General features: G+C 36.2%; 1 protein-coding gene across 3 annotated transcripts in view; it reads left to right on the top strand.

Moving 5' to 3' along the window:
* Positions 1 to 25,626, top strand: part of LOC309859842 (phosphatidylinositol 3,4,5-trisphosphate 3-phosphatase and dual-specificity protein phosphatase PTEN) — a 91,478-nt gene extending 65,852 nt beyond the window's left edge. For all 3 annotated transcript variants that reach the window (XM_082721033.1, XM_082721032.1, XM_082721034.1), the window contains 4 exons: positions 10,842 to 10,983; positions 15,683 to 15,849; positions 18,874 to 19,098; positions 22,095 to 25,626. In XM_082721033.1, the coding sequence (XP_082577159.1) occupies positions 10,842 to 10,983; positions 15,683 to 15,849; positions 18,874 to 19,098; positions 22,095 to 22,280 (720 nt within the window). In that variant the 3' untranslated portion in view covers positions 22,281 to 25,626. The remainder of the gene's footprint in view (positions 1 to 10,841; positions 10,984 to 15,682; positions 15,850 to 18,873; positions 19,099 to 22,094) is intronic.
* Positions 25,627 to 25,886: the final 260 nt, after the last annotated feature.

Here is a 25,886-nt window from a genome sequence, read left to right as displayed (position 1 = left end):
CAACCATGTAAGGAGCACTTGGGATAGTCTTTCACACCATACTCAGGGAAACAAGTAAAACCCAAGGATGCTTAAACAGTTTAAGTTAGATCCAGGAGAAGTCTTCATAATGAAAAAGTGAAGACATGTTTTAATTTATCATTGGGAAAATACTGTATTCCTTACAATCTGAAAATATTGTCAGTTCTCTTGCTCTGTAAAGGTGAAGAGAGACTTAGTAAACTGGCAAGGCCCAAGGGATAGTGTTGTGAAATAGGGGTCAGAGTGAAAAGATAGCAAGAGAAGTGTTTATAAAAATAAAATACAGTATACTGTAGAATGTGAAGATCCCTCCATTATCAGCAGAAATGCTTCAGGCACACAGCACTCTTCTCTTACGGGTTTGAATCTCCCCCAGGTGGAAGTTAACAGGCTAACAGAATGGAGTTCTGTGTGTACTGTTAAGGGTATCCTCAGTAAAATTGTTATGCTTAGCTAATACATTATATCGAGATTCAGAGTTAAGTAATTTGGCCAAAATTGATCACTTTTAGCATCTTGGAGTCAAAATAAATCATTGAGATCTGTCGTGCTTAGTTCATGATTAATCAATATACCCAGACCATTTTTGGATGAATTAGTCAAAGCTGTCATCTAAAGCAGTATCCTAAATGTGCTCCTACCTTTACTTCTGTATATATTTAAAAAGGCAAAAAGAAATTTAGGAGCAGATGCTGTTAATGAAGCTCTGTTCCATTTGCACGATTTCATTTGCATTTTATGTTGAAACAGTGTTAGAAAGTTAGATTAAATAGATAAAGATTATGGGCATAAGATTTTGAGCCTTTTTTGGCAGGAATTTTTCTTACTTTAAAAATGATAAAACGGAGGCCCAGAAAGGTGAAGTGCTTTGATTAAGATGATTCAAACAGTTAATGATAGCATTTAGAGTAAAATTTGAGTACCCTGAACGTTGTTGAATCCTGGAACTGCAAAAGAATTTTGTGGCTGTTCAGAATTAATCTCTATGGGGACAGGCTGTCCCCAAATGGGCCTATTTTGACAAGGCTCCTCAGTTTATACCCTTTTTTACTGATGCTTAGGAATTTGGTGGCCCCTGACCTAAGTACAGATAAAGGCAGCTTGAAGTTGTTAGTCTTATAAATATAATGCTGAAGGTTTCCTTTAAATCTTTGAAATTTAATTGTCTAACAATTTTCAGACACATCAGACGTTTACCTAATGGTTAGGGTGCTAGGGAAATAATCTGTTTTTAGCCTTTAATAAGTATAGTTTCATCATGAGAAATGAGCTAAGCTGAACATGGTAAAGCTGTTGTCATTCAACTGTGGAATTCTTCCAGGGAAGTAAGTATCTTATAGTAAATATAATTGATTATCCAGAGTAGTTTTATTCTTGAAACACCTGCTAAAAATTTATCTTCTTGCCAGTATTTCCTTTTAGGTTGAATGTATAGATTCGTATTTTTGTAACTGTGAACCATTATTACGGGAGATACATATATTTTGTCAGTTTTTCAGCTTATATAGCATTAATTTTACTAAAACTGTCTTTAATGTGACTTTGCCTGTATCCTTAATTTCAGTTGTAGGGAAACATTAAGAAGGAAGTTGTGTTCTGGTGACGTTTATATGGGAGGATATGGTTTCTTCTCTTCCCTCCTTCCTCCCCCCTCCCCCTTTTCTCCTTCTCTCCCTCCCCCACCCCTCTTTGTTATGGAGAAAGAAGACCCAGTTGGCATGTTTTAGTGAAGAATTTGTGGACTTGGCAGGGACTCTCCTCAAACTAATCTGGTGCAGCATTGTCATTCCCTCAGCTTCCCTCAGTGGACTTGGTGCAAATTAAATGGCAAAGCAGTGGGTGCCTGCTGACCCTACAGTGTGCTCTTGTGTTAGTGATGCCCAAATGGTGCTTGAGGCTTTGAGTGTTGCCGAGAATTCAAAGTACAACTGATACCTCCTCTAAAGAAACATATTTCCCAGAGCAGGATAACTGCTTGATGGAAACAAGAGTCCTTCTTTTATTCAATAATTGAGAAGAAACTTGTGTTACACTTCCCTAAGAGTAATTCCTTTGCAGATTTGGTCCTTTTTCTTCATGAGTGAAACAGGCTCTCAGCAGCTCCCTGTCCTGCCCCCCCAGGAGAGCTTGGTGCAGGTTAAATCTCAGGGCAAGTGCCTGTCTAGTCCTGTGCTTCACACTGTCTGCACTTAACACTTATGTATCGGAATGAGAATAAACTCACAGCATTTATTGTAAGCTATGAATAAGTGTTAAAGCATCCTACTAATACTGGTAAGTATGTATTTTGGAAAGAGTCCCCAAATTTCTGAATTCAGAAGCAAACTTTAGTTACATGACAAACCCATCCAGAATTTCTGCTACTCCTCTCTCTTTCTGTTGCTTTCCCCCTTCTAGAATGGTGGCAGGCAAAGTACACATTAATCTTTATTTTCTTTGATTACTCTTTTAGGAAAAATATTTGAGCTTTTGATTTCTTTTTTTGTTTTGCTTTCAAAGCAATTATTAGAGACAAAATTCATATATATTATGATCTCTGTACATGAGTTCATTAGCTTATCTGTAATGAAGACTTAAACTTTCTAGAAATAATAAGTATTAACTTTATTCTAAGTGATCCCATGAAGAGGAAATTTTCTGGTTTCTCTGAGGAGTGAATTTTTATGTCCTGATTGTATAGTCAGCTTACTTTTTTCTAGCTACTAAATTTCTCCATATGATAACATTAAAAAATTTTCTAGTTTTCCCCTTCACTTAAACTCTAATTGTTCTCATTTTCAGTAAAAACAAAACAAAAAGAACTCCTAATACAATATTCTTATTTTTTTAACATATTAATTCTTTTGGGCTAAACTGTGTTCCTCTAATACATGGTATTTAAGCCTGTCATACAATCTATACATTCATAAAATTATAAGGTTTTTATACCTTGAAGGATTTTAGCAATGAATTAGTTAAGGCCTGTTCTAATATAAATGATCAAATAAATCTGTAAAGATCAGTCTCTCCTAGGTCATTTCATCTGTCTGTGTAATGTTATTCAAAACTGTCTCCTAACCTCAAATCTAGTATTCTTTCTACAGTACTGTGTTCTTCTGTCCAAATTATACTTCTGTATTATTTTGATCCCCAAAGTAGAAATAGAAACTTAAAAAAGAAAAAAAGAAGTAGCTATATTATAACATATTAGAATTCTCTCAATATCTACTCACAGAAGCCCAACTCAAAGAGTGTAAACCCAAGGAGACCTTTATATTGACTTACGTAACCTTAAAAGCTCTGGCCTGGACTTAGATGCTTAATAGGTGTTGGTAATCTTTCTCTCAGCTCTCTCCTTTGCTCTGTATGTGCTTTCTTTTCAGGCATTCTCCTTGCAAATAATAGCAAGGTATGACTCCTGGCGACTCTGGTGTTACATCCTGGCTACTTTAGCAACTAGAGGAGGAAGAGAGCTACAGTTTGAGTGAATATTCCTAGATTAGGTTCTGATTTACCTGGATTAGGGCATGTACCCATCCCTGAACTGAACATTCTGGTGAGAGGCTTGGGACATGTATCTGATGCTGAAGAATAGATCCCATCCCATCTCCATTGGACTGTAGGGGGAGTGATAGCTTTCCCAAAGGGGAAGGGGTGCTGTGCAGAGAGACCTGTGCCCCTTGTCTGCTTCATACTATTCGCAGAGATCTGTGATTCGTGCAGCACTGTTGTTGATAGGTTACTCAAAAGTAGTTCCATGGAGCTGGGGCTCTGTGATACTCTAAACTTTGTGGAGGCTCTTCATAGTTGGGAAAAATAGTGCTCAAACAGGTCACGACTTCTTTGTGTGCTCTTAGTGAAACCCAGGACATCGGAAGATGAAGTTCTAGGCTCAGAGTCACATTTAGGTTCAGGTCCAGGTTTTTTGAACAGGATAATCATGTGCCCCAGGACTGTTTTCTCACCCTTGAAATAGAGGTGACAGTGTTTGTCTTACAAAGTGTGGTGGTATTAGGGTCATATGTACAATGCCCAGCACTTAGCTTCATAACAAAACTCCTGCCACATGCCGTAATCGCAATAGTAACCATTCCTAAAGAGCTATATTCCTTCCTTTGTTGAGTTACTTTCCTGTGACGACCTTGTGAGGATTCTGAAACATACTTTTTCAAGCTTCCAGAAAACACTGTTATTTTAAAACACGACATTATTTCTGAGTTTAAAAGTGCCAGTGGAAAGTTTACTGAAGTAGAAAATTACTTTTTTGACTGAGGAATCTAGATTGTGACTTCATCTTAGAGAAGATGATCTGAAGGTACTGATGCACAGAATATGAGCAAAACATTAGGTAGCTTGTGTTGTGGTATCCAGGTGGAATTCTGGTCTGGAAGTACCATGATAATATCCTAGGTTTGAAAGATGTGTTTAATCTCTACTTCTAAGTTTCTGTTCTTTAAGAGATTAATTATATACAAGAGACTTACGTAAAACAGCTCAGGTTAGAAAAATAAGCGGTTCATTAAAGATACATCAGGCAAATGTAAATTTCAAGAGCAGATGACAGGATATCATTATCAGAGTGCATTTACAACAGAATGTGTAAAACTAGATCAGGAATGTCATTTTATATTAACACAGGGTGCACTCCACAGTGAAGAGTTAGCAGGTATGAACTCTTACATGCTAAACATAACATCAAATACAGTAAGAAATGCTGAAAGAAATGAAGAAAAAACTGATGGCAAAACAGCAATAATAGGAATCTTTAATATACTTAAAAATCAAGAAAGTACAAAATAAGAAGATGTGTAGATGGATTGAATAATATAATAAAAAATGGCCCATAAGATCTGTCTTTTTTCTTTTTTTGTCATCCACACAATAGTTAACCAAGATTGATAATTCATTAGGCCAACTACAAAGAAAATCTCATCTCCAGGTAGAAATATATAAACCCCATTCCTTGATTATAATTCAGTACAGCGAGAGATTTTCTTAAATGTATAATTTTGATTTTTTCCCTGTTTTTAAAGATTTTATTTATTTGTGTGTGTGAGAGAGAGTGTGCAAGAGGGGGAGGAGCAGAAGGAATCTCAAGCAGACTCTGCACTGAGCTTGGAGCCCCACGCAGGGCTGGATCTCATGACCGTGAGATATGACCTGAGTCAAAACCCAGAGTTGGTTGCTTTAACTGACTGACTGAGCCACATAGGCACCTCCAGCTAGAGATTTTTTAAAAATGTTTAATCAAGTAAAATCAACTATTTGGAAATTTAAAACTAGTTACTTAAATAATTTGGGGTCAATTATATTTGGGAAATACAAATATATTTTAGAGATTACTAAGATAATAACTAATAGAGAGGAATTAATAAAGATGAAAATATAAGTTGTGAATTAGCAAACAGTAAACCTTTTGAACTAATCATTTCAAACATTGTATGAAATTGCCAATAAAAGCAATACATCTCTTTTAAAGTTCTTTTTGAGGAAAAAGAAAGGGGAAACACAAATTATACGTTAAGTTTGAGAAAGGTGAAGAACTACACTGTGGAGGTAACTAAGAATTATTTAGGTCCCCGCTAATGAATTTGACTATTTCAATGGGAAATAAGCAATTTTCAGTGAACATCATTGCTTCAAGGTGAAATCCAAAATTTGAACAGACCATCCCAAAATGAAAATGTGTAGAAGCCCTCAACATGTACCTAATCTGAATTCTGTTTAAGGTGGTGCTATCAAACTGGAAATACTGAATAATTCTGTTACTTGAGTTGGTCTAGGTGTTAGAAGATAGGTAAAACTTCCCAGATGACTGCTTGCAGATCAATGTCCTTAATCTGGTAAAGATACCATACTTTAAAAAGCAGCAAGTATAGCATGGGAGAAATTAAGTACTTTGGTTTGACCAAAAATAAAAGCACATTCAGGGGAGTTGTGTGAGGTAAGAGCGGAAAAGAGGTTGGGCTGTATTTTTATGTTGTTAATGGATTTATATAATCTGTGATAAGTTTTCTTACTTGGATAGTCACTGGGAAACCATTAAGCATTTTAAATTGTTAGTGTGATTCATCTGACACTTTCATAAAGTTAATTAAAGAGTAGGTGTAAAAATAGAAGAATAGATCAATCAGAGGCTGGTATTCATTTGACTATTACAGAATTGCAGGAGGTGATTGAACTAGAATGGCCACAGAAAGCTAGAACTGGTATTTTGAGAGGTATGTCACAAAGTCTGGATTTTGACTCTGAATAGATGTGTAGAAGTCTACTAAGAGTATCCTAAAGGAACTGAACCACTGGTGTGCTTTCTGTGTTGTGTGGACAGTATGTGTGTGTGTGTCTGTCTGTCTTTCTGTGTCTCTCTGTATGTATGTACTGTGTGTAGATGCTGGGTAGTTGGCCTGGGCCTTTGCCTACAGTTCTGGGATTTCCTTATTCCTCTTTTATAGCCCTGTGTAGATCACTACTCCCTCTCAGATTGTTTCCTTGACTCTAGCAGGAAGAAGATGGCAGCATCAGCAATTGGCTGTAAACTCTGGAGCTGGAGTACTAGGGTGAAACTTAGTTCCATTACTTACAAGAGTTGGGACCTTACCTCGTCTATAAAATGGTGTTACTGATAATATCCACTTCATGAGTACTAAATTATACTTAATGAATGTACTTAGAACAATACAAAGAACATTGTAACAGTTCAATAAATAGTAGCAGTGGTGGTATTAGAAGAGGTTTTGAGCTTTGAGCACTGGGGAAAATAGTAAATATCATTAATAAAAATAACAGAGGTTGGTCCTGCAAAAACAGGAAAGCTTCAGTTTTTGGATATGTTGTGTTTAAAGTGCTTCTGAAATTTCCAGGTAGAAATGCCCAGCTAAGTATTAGAAGTTCTGGACTGGGAATTGGGAATCAGGTATTGAGAGACACAGGTTTTGGAGTTAATGTTAATTGAACTACTAAGACAGGGAGGATTGACAAAGAGGGACTCGCTCAGATCAGATTTTCAAGGTAAGCTTACTCTTAGGGAAAGAGGTTAGGTAGTTTTCTCTTACCCAGTAAGGTTAGGAGAAAACTTTCAAGAGTGTGTTCTAGGATAGAGGCAGAGAATATTCAAAATGGCAATGAAAAATGATATAGGATGGGACTGAGAAAATAGTAGGAAATGACTGTTAGTGACACTTAAGAACTACTGACCATTGCCTCTGCCTTCAGCTCAGGTCATGATCCCAGGGGCCTGGGATCGAGTCCCGCATGGGGCTCTCTGCTCAGCAGGGAGCCTGCTTCTCCTCATCTCTCTCTCTGTCTCTCTGCCTATTTGTGATCTCTCTCTGTCAAATAAATAAATAAAATCTTAAAAAAAAAAAAAAAGAACTACTGACCATTAAGAAATCAGCCTTATGAAAACAGTTTCCTATGGGGTAAGGGGCAGAGGCTTACCTTTGAGAGTTATATAGAGAAGAAGGGTGACAATTTGAGAAAGATAAAAGATTTGGGGAGAGTGTGCATTTTTAGCCCATGAATGGCTTTGGATAAAAGGACAAGGGTTACCTGAGCTGTGTATTAGGAGGAGACAGGTGAAACAAAGACAAATGCCAGAGAGGGAATAATTAATAGAGCACTTACCAAAATGGAACCTAGGGAAACATGCAGTCAGTTTTATAAAATATCAGAGAATATGAGAAAATTTTAAGATGGGACAAGGGAATTCTGAGAGTGCCACACTGGGTGACCCCAAGGTTCCCAGTAGAGTAGGAGCTACATTCATTGAGGATGATGTCTAGGACAGGATAGAAAGGTGGGTTGAACAGAGTGCTGAAATCACTCAGTTTAAGAAGTGTGTTTCAGAAGAATGACGTATGGAATGATAGAGATTCAGAGTCATAGGTGAGACTGAGTAAAGGCAGTAGACCTTGGGAGGAACACGACACATCTTTGCAGGCACTCCTCTAGGTCTGTGAACATCAGGGAATCAAAGAAGCAATGGTGGTCTTTTGCGATGATGGCCAGGAATGTGGTGTAAAGGCAACCCTGAAGAATGCCAAGTTTAGCTGAGATTAGAATGTTTAAAAGTTACCTTTGGGAAAAAAAGGTCAAGAATACAAGTAATTTTCTTCACATTTAGAGTAGAAAAGAAGAATCGTTGGTGGTAGAGGGCGGATACTTTGGGGGTATAGTTACAAACCAGTTAACTTAAATGTTCTTGGTTAATTTAAATGAAAATGGAAATATTAAAAACACATAGTTTTTTTTAATCTCTAAGAGCTTCGAAGTTCAGCCCTCTTTTCATATATGTAAAATTAATTTTTGAAGATCTTTAAAATGTTCATTTCTTAGATTTTAAAAGAGATTTGTCTTTATAGTCAAAATGCTATAGGTAAAACATACACGTAAACCATTGTTTTCAGCATATGCATTCAGGAAATAATATATTTGAGGTGTTATAAATTGCATTGTCAATTTATTATGGACGTTGTATTCATTTTATTTCAAAATCTACATTACAGTATGGTTCATTGTACCATTAATTAAATTTGAGTAAGTGTGCATTGTGGCCATGAGAGATGTTACTAGATAGAAGGATACACTAATGCCCATGGTTGGTACATATTTGAGCCTTACAACTCAATTATTTCTGCTAATCTGACTGCATTGAATTTGAGCATGCTGCTAGGTAGGAATTGCAAAGTTAAGCTACAGAAGCTGAATTATGCATAATTTGATAGTAAAAGAATTAATTAAGTTAAATTGTGCCTTTCAGTGTTTTTCTTTGAATTGTGTCAGTAATTTTGTTTAGCTCATATTTAACACACAAATTATTCATCCATGTTTGACATCTAGTAGATTCATATGTTCTTCCTCTATCCTTTTGCCTTGCCCTTTGGTAAGAGTTATTAACTCACTATATTAAAAGCTGCATTATACATGTGCTGCTAATCACTTGCTACTTGAAAAAAATTAAATCTTTGAAAACATTTTAATTATTCATACAAACTTATACCAAGAAGCTAAAGAGGAAGAAATCATCTATCATAGCATTGAATCCCAACAAATAACTTGACAGCTTGGTCTTCTTCTACACTCCCATTGATTTGATTTTTTGAATTTAATTTTATTTCGTTTTTAGACTAAATCATAAATTCACATGGTTCAAAAAAGCTTCCTTCCTACCCAGCCATCGTCCATCTGCTATATTCCCCCCACCTTGCTTTGCAATCCTGTGTCTTATCTTGATAAATATGAATAAGTTGTTTACTGAAGTAACATTTAAGTAATGTAATACAATAAACCACTGTAAGTTTAAACACTTTTTATTAATAATGATTTTTAACATTAGTTTTTTATAGGAGCTTTTCACAGTAATAGTATTTTACTACTGTTTATTTAATACAGAAAACCAAAATTCTAGTTCTTCCAAAATTATACTTCAAATGTAGATAGGATTTCTAAAACTGCTAATTAGGATTTGTGTAACATTTGTAGGTTTAGTTACTTAGTGTAACTACACTTAGTATTTACTCCTCATGAGAATCCCGTGAAGACAGGGTAGGTATTAATTGTCTTCATTTTCCTGAGGAAACCAATCAGAGTTGATATTTTGACGATTAGCTTTTAAATTCTAGCCTTTGCACTGCAGCCAGAATCTTAAGTCATTTGTCCTTCTTTGAAATGGCTTTTATCCATTTTTTTCACATTCTATATATTTTTTAATGTAATGAAATCATGCTAATTTTTTGAAACAATCCTGAGAATACTAGAGTGGATACCTTTTTACCTGCCATTCTGTGTATCTGTCTTTAAATTCATATGAACGTACTTTATACTTTATTTAGAGGGAAGAAAAGCATTTATGTCCCGAGTGTTTAACAAATGGGGAGATTCAGATGCCAGTAATAACCTGAAAATATTACAAATTCTTTCTTCTCTTGAATATACTTCTAAGTTTTCTGCAAGTCACTTGTAACTGTCAGACGTCTTCCTGTTACTATTTGCCTTCTGTTTCTAAGTTAAATGCCTGAATTTTCCTGAAGTTATATACATCCTAGGAAAGGAGACCTCAGCCCTCATTTATTCAGCAGCATTAATGAATTGCATGGCTGTACACACTAGATTTTTTTCTTTAGATAACTTTTTAAAAAAATAGAACATGAATTATATATATTTAGCATTTGTAATACTTAAATTTTCTCAAACATTATGTATAGCCATGGTTTCTTCTACAGAGAGATGCATGTGGCTCGAGGACATTTCCTAAGTCCCTCTGTTAGAGAATTCTTGCATACATTTATCCCAGCCACATATTCCTGTTCTTACTGGGGGTCTCAGGGCATCATTTTTTCTGCTGCTATTTTTGTCTCTTAAAGGCACTATGCCTTTATGTGTTCTGCTGATTCTGATATGTTTTTGCCTAAAAAATAAGTAACCAAGCTTTTGAGGAGTTGTGTGTTCAATAAAAGTCCATAAATTTCCTACGTCTCGGGAGTACAGCTGTAGTGCAGGTGCCTTTGACACGTATTTTGGAACTGCTGAGGCCTTATCTTATTGGGTTCATGGGTTGGAGCATTGTGGTGACCATTGAATAAATGAGGGGATTATGATAATTTTAAGGGAAAAGGTTATTCTGATATTTCCTTTGTACTGATGTTGCTCTGATTTACTCTTGTTGAACTAGATTTAAATATTAATCATTTAAGGTCAAATATCTAATGTATATATGGTCTTCAGTGGATACAACCCAGTTACAACCCAGTTATCGTAACAATTTAGTAAAATAACTGTAATGGAATTTTTCTTTTGAATTTGGCTTTTCTTTTTCTTTTCTTTTTTTTTTTTCTGTCCACCAGGGAGTTACTATTCCCAGTCAGAGGCGCTATGTGTATTATTATAGCTACCTGTTAAAGAATCATCTGGATTATAGACCAGTGGCACTGTTGTTTCACAAGATGATGTTTGAAACTATTCCAATGTTCAGTGGCGGAACTTGCAGTAAGTGCTCTAAATTCTCATCCCTCCATGTACTGGAACATTTTTCTGGACATATCTAGACGTTTACATAGAAATCTAGAAAGAAATTTACCACACTTAAAATGTACATAGGGGTATATATTTTTAAAGTATCCAAACTAAGTAAGTAGCTCCGTTGTTCAGCTTATTGGGCTAAGGAGGCCAGCAGCCATGGGTTTTAATGTCTTAGAAGCCAAATTGTATTTATGAAAGAAACATTCTTTGCTGCATCTACCAAATGCAGCTTAAACTGTGACCAGATGACTAAAAAACCTATCCCAGTAGAGATCCAGCATCCTAGTAGTAGTGGGATTCATTAGTTTCCTGTGTGGGGGCAGGGGCCAGTTCCTTCCTATCTTAGGAAGATTAGATATTGGTAGTAATGGTGACAGGGACAATAGAAAGGAAAGGAAAAAATTATAAGACGTGGCGACCTGCTGAAATACGTTGAGTGAATAGGGTTGAGTCAGAGTGTGTGGAGCATTAGAGACAACCTGGGATTAAATCCAAGATCCAGTGACAGTTTTGTTAGTTCTCTCATTGCTAGATTGTATAACCTCAGGCACACTCTACCTGTCTTTATGTTTGCTTGTCAATAAAATGAAGACATTTCGAAATCTGAAAACTTCTAAGTATGTACTAAACAGAGTTCATGTCAGTGATGTCTGCCTCCCATTGATTTCTCTTACCCCAGCCTCTGTGAGCCTCCCTCAGTGATCCTGATCCTGGTCTGCTTCTCTGCTAGTCTTGGCTGGAGTTCTTAGACTGAAAGGAGCCTTAATACTGAATACCCAGACCCAAGCAGTTAGTCAAGAGAGAATGCGTGGGTGGAAGTATTATCCAGCCCAGTAAAAGATCAGACTGTTGCTGCTTTTTTTCTGTAACTGCCTTGGCAGTGATCAGTCATGTTTTCATGTTTAAGAAATATGTTTCATTTATTTAGAGAGCAGTTCTGTAGTTTGTAGATAAGCAACTACTACAGTATTTCTTTGAATACCTCTAATAATATTTCAGTGAGGTTTTGTAATTTGTTAGTGGTTTTAGTTTTTAGTTTTAAGTTTTGCTTCTTGAAAATATTTATGTAGTTAAAAAATTTCTATCTCTAAATTAACCTGTACTGAGGAAATTAATTTCTTGATAGTGTTTGTCTTTCTCAGGTATTACCACCTTCATATCATTCCTGTGTTCTTAGAGCTGGACACCTTTATCATAGGCCACAGATTTATTAATAGAGTGTGATATAGGCTCACTGATTTGATTGCCTTAGCAAAGCACAATGGGAGCCCTAACTGATGGCTGTTGTCATCTCTGTACAGCAAAGGCCAAGCACCACAGCAGTGCTCCGTGGAGACAGGCGGTGGCTCCGCTGGTGGGGAGCGCAGCATGGTGTGTAAACCTGTGGAATCTCTGTGTTGTACACCTGAAACTAATGGCACATTGAGTGTCAACTCTGCGTCAACACAAGTAATAGAGTCTGTGATAAAAAAGTTCTAAATGCAAGGCATTAGACTGTCAGAGGTGACTGACACAGGAACTTAACACGTTCATAGAGGAGAAGGAAAAAGGAAGAAAACATTCTTGCTCTTCCTGTAGGATAAATATCAGGTGTAAGGGCCAAAAGGAGGGTTTAATTTTAGGGAGAGAATAAGAGAAAGAAAACATTCATTACACCTATCTAGTGTAATTTTTTTCATTGGCTTCTCTAGCAAAAACCTGACAGTTTTGCTCTGCCTGCAACGTTCTGATGGATTTTTGTTTTGTTCTTGTCTTTGTTTCCACTATTACATTTAAACTTTCAAATTACTGACTGCTGAAAACTTTTTCATCTTTACTAATTTTCTCCATTTATGCCTTGTGGTTTCATACTATGTAATAAAGCTGTATTAAAAGTAAAGATAATTGAATGGGAGGTTATACGTATAAATTATAAATGGTGTATTCAGAAAAATAAAAGTTTTAGGGGTTGTCATATGGTTTCACAGAGGAAGTCCAGCTCTTCCTTGAATGGTAGAGAAAGTGTACCTTTTATATTGGCATTAAAACTGAAGGAAGTACTGCAGGTGTGACTTGAAGTACAATAGCAGGACATGAGCTGGACCCAGAGGCATGGAGGGTGGCATGTGTGGCCCGCTGTCAGAGGAGCCTAAATGGGGATGTTAGACTGGATTTGATAGGTGCTGTTCCATCAGTGACAGGTCAAGAGGCTTAGGCTCTGTTTTAAGTCTGGCTGGGTAGGAAGTGGTGATTGCACGATGGGGAACCAGTGGTGGAAAGGAATCCAATTACGGGACTTGTGAGCCAGATGTGCTTTGCTAAGGCAGTCAAATCTTTCCCTTTTATATTTAAACATTTTGTCAGTTTTGATTCTGGCCATATGAATAATTCCCAAAAGAGGGGAGAAAAGAAAACGAATCTCACTGAGACTTGGGAGACATGAATGTATTTGTTTTTAAACATGTTTTGGTCAGGTTAAGGTAAGCTGTTTATATGAAGATCCTCAGTGGGTTCTTGAAAGTGGGTTTGAATCTTAGGTGAGCGCTAGATCTGGTATTTTGGGAGCATCAGGCAGCAGGCATAGTAATTAATTAGCCTCTGTGTAAATATGGTATTGGGCTAGAGGTTGGGAAGGCTTAGGGAAACAGAGTGGGAGGAGTGTGAGACCTGGTGAGTTGGGAGTTTGGGTTCAGGGGAAAGGTTGGGACCCTTGAGGAAAACGAAGTAGTTTCTGCAAAGTTTTCAGGGGTCAGCAGCTGTTTTCTTACTGAATTATTGTCCTAATATTCCTAAATAAAGGAAAAGTTATTATACTCTTCACATCTGAAGGGTTAAAACATTAGTAAAAGATGATCAGTGTGATTTTCTGTCAGTAGGCATATGTCAAAACAGTTTAATCCTGATTTTTGTTGACCAGGTATTGACTTGTCATTTCTTTAGAACACAGTCAGTTGTACCAAAGAGAAAATACTTGACTTGTGTCTTAGAAGTCAGCAGAACTGCACTGATGTTGGACTTCTGATCAGTTAGCTCTTGAAGATCTAAGATGGGGGATTCGTATTGTAAATGAACTGATTTTCTGTAGTGATTTAAGGAAAACTTTTAAACTTAGGTTTTGGGGTAGATTCTAAGTGACGCTGATTTGTAATTAGTTTATGAATGGATTACACAGTTCTAGAATTCCTGAAGATGCACATTTTAGATGTAGTTTAATTGAAATCTGGCTTCTACTGTTAATACATTTTTTAAAGTCCTAAAAAGAGGATTATCACATTCTGAACTAGTGGTGTCTTAATAAGATTACAAGGCATTTCATCCTGGCTGACTTTTATCATAGCTTTGGAATCATACCTTTTTGTTTGCTTTTTCAAGCTAGAGTTTCTAGTGAAATTTTCAGAATCACATAGTCTTGTAAAATGGCTTGCTGTACTTTGAACCTTTAGTCAAGGAAGTGAAAATTATGGACAGATTGTTGCTAATGTTTCCCCTTTTTGGAGTGCTCTTTTTCTTGTGATAAATGGCTCACATTCATATTAGAAAAACCCAACAGGCTGTTATCAGACCTTCTGTTTATTATGTGAGTGCTGGTGCTGCTCTAGATACGCACGGATAATAAGCCCATACGTGTTTACTGATGGGAACGTGCATCTAGCTTAGATACGCCTTTTGCCTTTTTCTCACTTGTTGGTCACATTGATAAACAACGTGATACTTCTTTCTGCATCTCTAACGATGATGCCTTTTAGCGTTAAGGATTTTATGCCAGTTTTTATATATGTGCATATTTTATATATAAATATATATGAAATACACGTGAAATTTTTCATGTACTTTTTGCAAGCTTATGATTTTATTTCTTGATGGTCTTGGCATATTTCCTTCAAGACCCACTTACTCGTAAGGTTAATCACTAAAACATTTAATCCTTTCCTTTATTTTAAAACAGACAGGGACCAAAGCCAAAATACTTGTTAATGAAAGTGGAGTGTGTTTTGGAGGGAGGGGGATTTTGCTACAGTTCCTGCTTGAGTCTTGTATTTCTTTGCCGACATTTCCAATCTCTGTCTTCCTGTTTCTCATGATGATGGCTTTATATCCCTTTAAGAAATTAAATGTGAGCTATAGGTAAAATAAATGATAGTTAATATTTTTATAAATAGAGTCTTGTGTTTATGGAATTTATTATAACTTTGTTACAGATTGTATTCTCATGCGTCTTATGAACATGTAATGATTTGTGTTTTGTGGGTTTTATTACATGGTAGAGACATTAAAATACTGCAGCAAATATCTGTTTTTAAAGTTACTTTTCATGCAGTTCATAGATGTGCCAGAAGATTATTTTTGCATCTTAATTATAAATCTAATTTATATTAGATTTTTAACATTTTAATGTTAAGGTTTTGCTGTTATTGTAGTTCCAGAAGTCTACTGTTGGGATTTAGTAGTTGTGAACTAGAACCAGTAAGTAGAACTTTATGCTGAAGGTTAAAATTAGGGAAACTTTTGTACTGGCTATATTTTCTGACCTTTTAAAAAAATATTGATGTGTTTTAGATCTGGGCTACAGATGCCGAATTACTATTCTGTGTGTATTGCTAATATTAACCATTAAAATGGTTTTTGACAGTTTGACATTTGAAGGCATTTCCTGTGGAATGATGCTAACATGTATTTAACCATGCAGATCCTCAGTTTGTGGTCTGCCAGCTAAAGGTGAAGATCTATTCCTCCAATTCAGGACCCACACGACGGGAAGACAAGTTCATGTACTTTGAGTTCCCTCAGCCTTTGCCTGTGTGTGGTGACATCAAAGTAGAGTTCTTCCACAAGCAGAACAAGATGCTAAAAAAGGTTTGCCCTTTACTTTTATTGGGAAGAATATCCAAAATCATACTTTGAAGAGTAACCTCAGATCTTTTGCTTAAAATATTTGGTTAGGCAGAAATCATTCTGTAAGGAGAGATTACAGGATAATATTTTGTGACTGACCATTCATTGAATTAATTATAATTGGTTTTCTGTTAGATCTACGCATGGTTTGCTTACTATAGCACTGATGAGCCATTATATTGGTAAAAAAAAAATCTTACTAGAGGAAAAGTCCTTATGTCATTGTAATTTGAAATGAATTTTCTTTAAGTTGGGTTATGCAGAGAAATTTTATAAAAATATTAAAGATTGCATACCCCATTAAATCAGTTACCATCTTTTTAGACAGGATGATCAATTACCAAGAAAAAGTTAGCAAGGGGCCAGGGGCCATGGGTTTATAAAAAAAAATTCTCTATATGTATAAATAAGATCTGTTCCATGGTCTTGTGTAATGACACAAAACACTTTCCCCCCATTTTGGTTTATTTTTTGTGACACTATGTCATTTTATATTTGGCTTTCTCAAATTTATTGAATATTTCGAATTTTAGTTAGAGTGATAAGTATACAAAAGAAGTAATAACGAGTGAAAAAGTGTGATATTAAGTATACAGATTCAGAAAGTTAGTGGGGTTTGCTTCTTACTGAGCCATAGTTAGGGAATTCAAGAGCTCATTCTTAAAACCGTATTGGTTTAAGATGTGAAGTGTGAACATTTGAGATGAGTGCGCCTAAGGTGCAACATTTTGGGGTATAATGAAAAAAGATTCTAGCTTTGTATGTTGTTACTGCCTCATTAAACATACCACATAGTGTATTGCCATTCTTTAGACATTCTCAGTAATAGAACTGATTTAGTTTTCTTGATATTTAGCTTAAAAAAAAAAAAAAAGGAAGTTTTATTTATTATTAAAACTTTAAACTCTACCTTGATTTATCTAAAGAAATACAATTTCCTATACCCAGAAGCCATATAGCTGGGAAATGACAAAATGTTAAACTGTTTTTTTTTTTTTTTTTCACTAGAAACCCATTTCCTACCCATTCTGTATAAGTGAAAGTTAAATATATCTTGATAACTTTGGGAAATAATTTTTCTGTAGTCCAGGAAGCATTAGCAGGTGTTTAAAATTATCTTTTCCCTTCTGCTCATTGTAAGACTGGCACACACAAAATTTTATTTATTTATTTATTTTAATTATTTATTTAAAGTGGGCTTCACGCCCAATATGGGGCTTGAACTCATGACCCTGAGATCAAGAGTCACAAGCTCTACCAAATGTGACAGCCAGGTGCCCCTAAAATTTTATATTTTACTTTTAAAAATAGGCACCTGCATCACTCTGTCCCTATACCTTTAGGAATGTGTAAGTCCTTATTTTCAGTTGTCTGTATGTTACTTTAATACATACAAATTTGAAGATTAGATTAATATTTGTAGTATATCTGGGATTACTTTACATATATTTATTTGCATTTTATGTGATTTTGCTTACCTATTATAAATGTTGCTGTGATTTAAACAAAAATATAATCATTACCTATACAGAATCCACATTTTTTAAGATTTAAATATTACTAGCTTATGTTTTTCTGACTCTAAGTTAAATATATGTACTGTTACTAACTTAGTGACTTTGCTAAAATAATTGAAATTAACAAAATTTTTTTTAAAGACTTAACATATGAGGGACGCCTGGGTGCCTCAGAGGGTTAAAGCCTCTGCCTTCGGCTCAGGTCATGATCTCAGGATCCTGGGATCAAGTCCCACATCAGGCTCTCTGCTCAGCAGGGTGTCTGCCCACCCCCCTGCCTACTTCTCTGCCTACTTAAGATCTCTGTCAAATAAATAAATAAAATATTTTTTTAAAAAGACTTACATATGAGATTGCTAGGTACTGTTAAAAGATAAAAAGAATGTTAAACGAAAGATACTTGAAGGTCTTACATCTTTGTGGGAAAATAGCAAAACTATTAGAATAATAGTTCTAATAGGTAAATTAGAATAAGAGATTTGATGCCAATTCAAGGCACCAGATAAGATGTCATAAAGCTGCACATCATTAACTGTCACATGGGCCATGTCAGCCAAATTCCAGTCATGAAGAGAGAGAGAGAACATTTTCTGTGTTGGTCATGAAAGGGCTGACGTGATGAACTTATGATTGATATGTTTTTTTGATTAACAGGACCTTGTATTATTTTTAAGAAGTAATTTTTTAAAAATAGGTATTTTATAACCTAAAAAAGTCAGAATGACTTGTCTTCCTTCCCTCATATTCTGAGGTTTTTCAGGCATACACATTGTAGTGTAAGAAACTGGAGCCACTTAGTGTTTGCATTGCTTCTGAAGTAGAAATGTATCTGCCTTGCTTCTTTGGGAAGTTGTACGGACATTTCAAGAACTTTTGTTAAAGTAAATTTTCTAATGGATAACTTTTTTTTTTTTTTTTTTAAGATTTTATGTATTTATTTGGGAGAGAAAGAAGGATTTGGGGCGGGAGTTGTAGAGGGAGAACCAGACCCCACTGAGCAGGGAGCCTGATGCGGGATTTGAGCCCAGGACCCTAGGATCATGACCTGAGCCAAAGGCAGACACTTAACTGACTGAACCACCCAGGTGACCCTGTAGTGGATAGCTTGTTGAAATAGACCATAAAACCCATTTCTGTTTATTTAATACACACATATATACAAACTCAAACATTTTTTAAGGCTAACATTAGACAAGAAAGGAAATACTTTACCTAAGGTTTTAAAACAAAAGTATGTTATCTTAGAACCTGTGGAGTTACATTTTTGTCTAAAATTTGAAAAAAGAATAAACACGTGAATTAGAGCAACAGATAACCAGTAGCTTGCCAAATATTAGTCTGTACGTTTGTCTTTATTCAGACTACCAAATGACGTGTCACCTATTTTATTGACTTCTTGGGACGAGTATTAAATATAGGTGATATATTTTCTTTAAAAAAATTTAATGTCTTTTTTTTTTTTTTAAAGGACAAAATGTTTCACTTTTGGGTAAACACATTCTTCATACCAGGACCAGAGGAAACCTCAGAAAAAGTAGAAAATGGAAGTCTCTGTGATCAAGAAATTGATAGTATTTGCAGTATAGAACGTGCAGATAATGACAAGGAATATCTAGTACTCACTCTAACAAAAAATGATCTTGACAAAGCAAACAAAGACAAGGCCAACCGATACTTTTCTCCAAATTTTAAGGTAAGTTAAAAACATTTCGAGGAATTAGTGGGTGACTCTGCGTGTGTGTGTTTGTGTTAAGTATATAGCTGGTAAAGGACTTGTGTGACTGAGGTTTAAATCAAATTAAGTATTAATTAGAAGCAATATTTAGGTATCAGTAATGTGAGTTTCTAACATGGATGCACACAAAATTTTAAAAAGCTGCCTCCCCCACCACCCCGGCCCTTCTTCGTTATTGTTTGGTGAAATCTGGGGCAGAGGTTGGGAAGGGGAATTCAGTTTATGGGACATGAAATAGGAATGAGGGAAGAAAGAAGTTAAAGGGAATTCAGTCATTTGGGAATGATTCATATCGAATGTTCTTTTTTTTTTAATTTTTTTTATTTTTTATAAACATGTATTTTTATCCCCAGGGGTACAGGTCTGTGAATCAGCACTCACCAAAGCACATACCCTCCCCAGTGTCCATAACCCCACCCTCCTTCTCCCAACCCCCCTGCCCCCAGCAACCCTCAGTTTGTTTTGTGAGATTAAGAGTCACTTATGGTTTGTCTCCCCCCCAATCCCATCTTGTTTCATTGGTTCTTCTCCTACCCACTTAAGCCCCCATGTTGCATCACCACTTTCTCATATCAGGGAGATCATATGATAGTTGTCTTTCTCTGCTTGACTTATTTCGCTAAGCATGATACGCTCTAGTTCCATCCATGTTGTCGCAAATGGCAAGATTTCATTTCTTTTGATGGCTGCATAGTATTTCGTATGGAATGTTCTTAACTGTTCCTACTTTTGTCCCCTTCCAGTTTATTCTCAACTCCTCAGAGTGACCTTGAAATAGATAGATTGTTATAATTGATATGGTGTTATCACTCCTGTTTATACTTTTTAAAGACCTTGTGGTTTTTTGATATGACCTACAAGGACCTACATAATTCAGACCAGGCTTACCTCCCACATGAGCTCTAGCCACATTCTGCTCCTGCTCCAAGATTCACCCAATCTGGTCTCTCTTCAGTTCTTCCAAATGCTAAGCTCCTTCTGCCTCCAGTCTTTTCAGTTCTTTGTCTCTCCCTGAGGACCTCCCCACCTTCCATCTTTCCCCTGCTGTTCCCACATTTGGCTACCCTTCCGTGTGGTAGCCTTTGCTTCAGTCTTATTTGTCTGAAAGGCCTCTTGTCAAGCTCTTGTGTTACTCCCTTTCTAAAGCTCTACTTCCTCATATTGTGGAATTATTTGGGTCCTTACTTATATCTATATGTGATGTGTGTGCGTATTTTTAGTCCTGTGTGTTGATAAGAATTTTCCAGGTTAAAAAATCTGATTTGTCAATATTTCCAAATGGTAGTTTGCCCTTTTCCCCTTCCACTTTCCTGTTTCTCCTTCTACCTGATTTTCCTCCTTCCTTTCACCATACCCTTCTTTCTCTTTCAAAAAAATTTTCTTACTTATTTTGCCTCATTCCATTTTTATAATATGCAGCAAGCCTACCCATAGTTGATAAGTATAAGAATATTGTGAGCAATCCTAAAAATAAATGGGAGGCTACATATTTTAAGTGAAAATAAATCCAATATTAAGTGCCTTTAAATCTTAGACTTCTTTTAAGTGATTAGAAGGGTCTTTGAGAATTCACAGGTTTCCATCGACTATGTCTGTGTTTTCCTTAATTATTAGCTTTTATGGTGTGACTTCCTCTGGTTTTATTGTTTTAATATTAAATATTTTTTAATATTACAAGAATATATATTTGTGATTACAAATTAAAACAGTTATTAGTAAACAGATATAATGCTGTAAGTGTTTATGAACAAATGAGCAGAGGTGGCATAAAGCACGATCTTGGTGTGTTTTTTAGCCCAATAGTTAAGAGAAGACCTCTCTAGCAGGTGACCTTTTATCAGAGGCCCACATGGAATGAGTGAGCAGTACAAATATCTGGGATGGGAGGGAAGGGCAGATACAACAGCCCTGAGAGAGAATGATTCTCCCATGTTTGAGGAGCAGTAGACAAGCAGCCATTTTGACTAAAGCACATCGGTCTGACTGTGAAGACATTGGTGTGTTTCCAGCACAGGAAGGATGTCATCTGAATTTTGTCTTTAAAATGTAGACTGGAGAGGAGGCAAGGACAGAGCTTGGAGATGAAGTGAGAAGCTGCCACCAAGGTTTAATGTAGCTGAGAGGTGGTGGCTACAGGGACTAGCGTGGTAGCAGTGGGCACACTGAGAAGCTGTCAGAGGAGGTAGAGATGGCACTGTGTGGGTGGACCCAAAAGGGTTTGCTGATGGAGTGGATGTTGGATGTAAGAGGAAGAGAAGTGAGGATGACTTTTAGGTAGTGGGTCGGAGGTAGGTTGTAGATAGAGCAGAAAGAGCAAGGGTCTTCCTGGCGGATCTGATGGAAGCCTCAGATCCACTGCCTTCTGGGCCTCTGCTTCCTCTCCGGGGAGACGGAAATCCCTGCCTCGCTGAGTTGTTGGACGGCTCTCCAGCACTGCTGTGATGGCCCTTTGTCCACTGTCAGATCACTGTCTGATGTTCTTAACCTTCAGGGCTGACGGGATCCCAAACATTGCTGCTAGTCAGTGTTTTTATAATGTAGTACTTGTTTAGTGTTATTTGTGTCAGAAAATACACTGAGGCTCAGAGTGGTAGTAAGTGCAACATTCTTTTGGATCTCAGCTATTTGTACATTGAAGTTTATTGAAAAGACACTTTTTAAATGACCAACGAACTTCAGTCTCAGTGCTTTTTTTTTTCAGTAGAATTATTTAGTTAATGCTTACAGCTTATGCTTATTATGTTAGTACATCCCAGTGTATCTTTTCAGTGTATAACAAGAAAACATTGGAAATATGAAGCAGACGGTCATTTAAAAGATAGCTGCCTTTTCAAGATCCTGTTTGTCATTGCACTTTTAAAAAACAAATCTGTTAAAATATGTATCTCTACTAAGTCATTTAAGATTAGTCAGATTTATGGATTTTCCACTTAAACTCTGTCTTTTTTCTCTAGGTGAAGCTGTACTTCACGAAAACAGTAGAGGAGCCGTCAAATCCCGAGGCTAGCAGTTCAACTTCTGTAACACCAGATGTTAGTGACAATGAACCTGATCATTATAGATATTCTGACACCACTGACTCTGATCCAGAGAATGAACCTTTTGATGAAGATCAGCATACACAAATTACAAAAGTCTGAATTTTTTTTTAATCAAGAGGGATAAAACACCATGAAAACAAACTTGAATAAACTGAAATTGGACCTTTTTTTTTAATGGCAATAGGACATTGTGTCAGATTACCAGTTATAGGAACAATTCTCTTTTCCTGACCAATCTTGTTTTACCCTATACATCCACAGGGTTTTGACACTTGTTGTCCAGTTGAAAAAAGGTTGTGTAGCTGTGTCATGTATATACCTTTTTGTGTCAAAAGGACATTTAAAATTCAATTAGGATAAATAAAGATGGCACTTTCCCATTTTATTCCAGTTTTATAAAAAGTGGAGACAGACTGATGTGTATACGTAGGAATTTCTCATTTTGTGTTCTGTCACCAACTGAAGTGGCTCAAGAGTTTTGTGATAACACAGGTTCACATCCTACCCCTTTGCACTTGTGGCAACAGATAAGTTTGCAGTTGGCTAAGAGGAGTTTCTCCAGGGTTTTGCTACATTCTAATGCATGTATTCGGGTTAGGGGAATGGAGGGAGTGCTCAGAAAGGGATATCTGTTAGCTGGACTCTGGACCATATACCATCTCCAGCTACTTCACACACCTTTCTTTAGCATGCTACAGTTATTAATCTGGATGTTTGAGGAACTGGCCGCTGTCACTGCTTGTTGTTTTGTGCATTTTATTTTATTTTTTAAGCATATTGGTGCTAGAAAAGGCAGCTAGAGAGAGTGACTCTGTATTGGGGTACAGGAATGAACCTTCCACAACTTGTTAAGAATCCACAAATGAAGGGATATAAAAATAATGTGGTCATAGATAAGAAACACAGCAACAATGACTTAACCATATAAATGTGGAGGCTATCAACAAAGAATGGGCTTGAAACATTATAAAAATCGACAATGATCTATTAAAATACATTTTCTGAATTGTAACGACTGCTCCATCTCCTGTGTAATCAAGGCCAGTGCGAAAAGTCAGATGCTATTAGTCCCTACATCAGTCAACCACGTACACTTACTTTATTAGTTTTCAATCATATACCTGCTGTGGATGCTTCATGTGCTGCCTGCAAGCTTCTTTTTTCTCATTGAATATAAAATATTTTGTAATGCTGCACAGGAAATTTCAATTTGAGATTCTACAGTAAGCGTTTTTTTCTTTAAAGATTTATGATGCACTTATTCAATCCAATAGCTGTCAGCCGTTCCGCCCTTTTGACCTTACACATTCTATTACAATGAGTTTTGCAGTTTTGCACATTTTTAAAATGTCATTAACTGTTAGGGAATTTTACTTGAATACTGAATACATATAATGTTTATATTTAAAAGAACATTATTTGTGTTAAAAAGGAAATTAGAGTTGCAGTAAATTTTCAACACTGCACAAATAATAAGGCATTTACTTTTTCAGTAGAAATTGTCCCACATAACGCTTTTATCGATTTTTTATTGAAAGAATAGTTCTTGTTTTTTTTTGTTTGTTTGTTTTTAAATGTGCAGTGTTGAATCATTTCTTCATAGTGCTAGACTTAGGACTAGGGCTTCAATTTCACTTCTTAAATATCATATATTTGATATGCCCAGACTGCATATGATTCTAAGCAGAGTACAACTACTATTGTAAAGCTAATGTGAAGATACTATTTAAAAAGAAGTTTTTTTCCCCAGAAATTTGGTGTCTTTCAAATTGTACCTTAACCTTGAAACATTTAAATATCCAGCCAATTTATTTCTTAATGGTGTAAAATCTCATTTTCAATAACTTATTGGTGCTGAAATTGTTCACTAGCTGTGGTCTGACCTAGTTAATTTACAAATACAGATTGCATAGGACCTACTAGAGCAGCATTTATAGAGTTTGATGGTTAAATAGATAAGGCAGAACTTCATCTAAAATATTCTTAGTAAAGTTGACATGTTTTCCATACCTCATCAGTTTCATTCAACAAATAAAATTTTTACATTTTTAACAAAGCTCTTAGGATTTACACATTTGTATTTAAACATTGATATATAGAGAGAATTGACTGACTGCTCAAATTAAATTGGTGAAGTTAGAAGACAGCTATTCCTAAGATCTCAGCATTGAAATTTATATGCCACCTTATCTTTCATAAAAGCTGAAAATTGACTAAAATGAAAATCCACTCTTCATGTTTTGATGATAGTTATTAATACTGTTATTTGTTACAGTTTTGGGCACAGTATATTAAAACATAACTTGTGTTGTTCCAATATGTAACATGGAGGGCCAGGTCATCAATAATGACATTATAATGGGCTTTTGCACTGTTATTATTTTTCCTTTGGAATGTGAAGGTCTGAATGAGGGTTTTGATTTTGAATGTTTCAATGTTTTTGAGAAGCCTTGCTTACATTTTATGGTGTAGTCATTGGAAATGGAAAAATGGCATTATATATATATATTATATATATATAAATATATATTATACATACTACTCTACTTTATTTCAGTTACCATCCCCATAGAATTTGACAAGAATTGCTATGACTGAAAGGTTTTTGAGTCCTAATTAAAACTTTATTTATGACAGTATTCATAATTAGCCTGAAATGCATTCTGTAGGTAATCTCTTTGAGTTTCTGGAATGTTTTCTTACTTAGACTTTTTGGATGTGCAGCCGCTTACATGTCTGAAGTTACTTGAAGGCATCACTTTTAAGAAAGCTTATACAGTTGGGCCCTGTGCCATCCCAAGTCCTCTGTAGCTCCTCGCAAACTTTTTTTTTTTTTCTTTTTTTTTGCCATAATTATTACAGGGCAGTTGGATACCTAGCATCCCCGTTCTTTGCTGTGGCACAGGTTATAAACTTAAGTGGAGTTTACCGGCAGCATCAAATGTTTCAGCTTTAAAAAATAAAAAGTAGGGTACAAGTTCCATGTTTAGTTCTAGAAAATGTGTGCAATATGTTCATAACGATGGCCGTGGTCGCCACAAAGTGCCTCGTGTACCTTTACATACTGTTCATAGGTCATGCATGCAGACGGAAGGGGTGGGGCTGTGCACGGAAGTGGGGGCTCTAACCGCGGTGTCTGGCAGAGCTGCCTTCCACCCTGCCGGCTCAGCAGTTCAGTCTGTTTTCCTAGAGCATATATATATTCAACATTTCAGTCTGTTAAACAGCCTTACTGCGATTCAGCCTCTTCAGATACTCTCGTGCTGTGCAGCCGTGGTTCTGTGTGTAAATGCTATGCACTGAGGATACACAAACACATAATGACGTGTGCAGGATAACGCCTCATACCAATCAGATGTCCGTTTGTTACTGTGTTTGTTAACAACCCTTTATCTCTTAGTGTTATAAACTCCACTTAAAACTGATTAAAGTCTCATTCTTGTCACTGTGTGGGTGTTTTATTAAATGAGAGTACTGGTCGTTTGAATTGTTTAAATCATTTGAATTGAGGTTTAAAATAAAAGGCAGCCAGATGTGGTTCTCTGTAACACCACCACCCACCCCTCCGCCCCGTGTTCTTCAAAGCCTGCGGTTATAAAAACATGGGCCTTTGTCAGCTTGAGGGTAGAGTGTCCCAACTACTCATGTTTAATAAGAGACTTGCCTTTTTTTAGGGCCGCAGTCAACACTTAGTAAGTTGTTTCA

Source organism: Mustela nivalis, assembly GCF_964662115.1.
Source record: "Mustela nivalis genome assembly, chromosome: 2".
Classification (NCBI taxonomy): Eukaryota; Metazoa; Chordata; class Mammalia; order Carnivora; family Mustelidae; genus Mustela; species Mustela nivalis.
The sequence above is the reverse complement of the archived record's forward strand: the minus strand, read 5'-3'. Positions and strand labels throughout refer to the sequence as shown.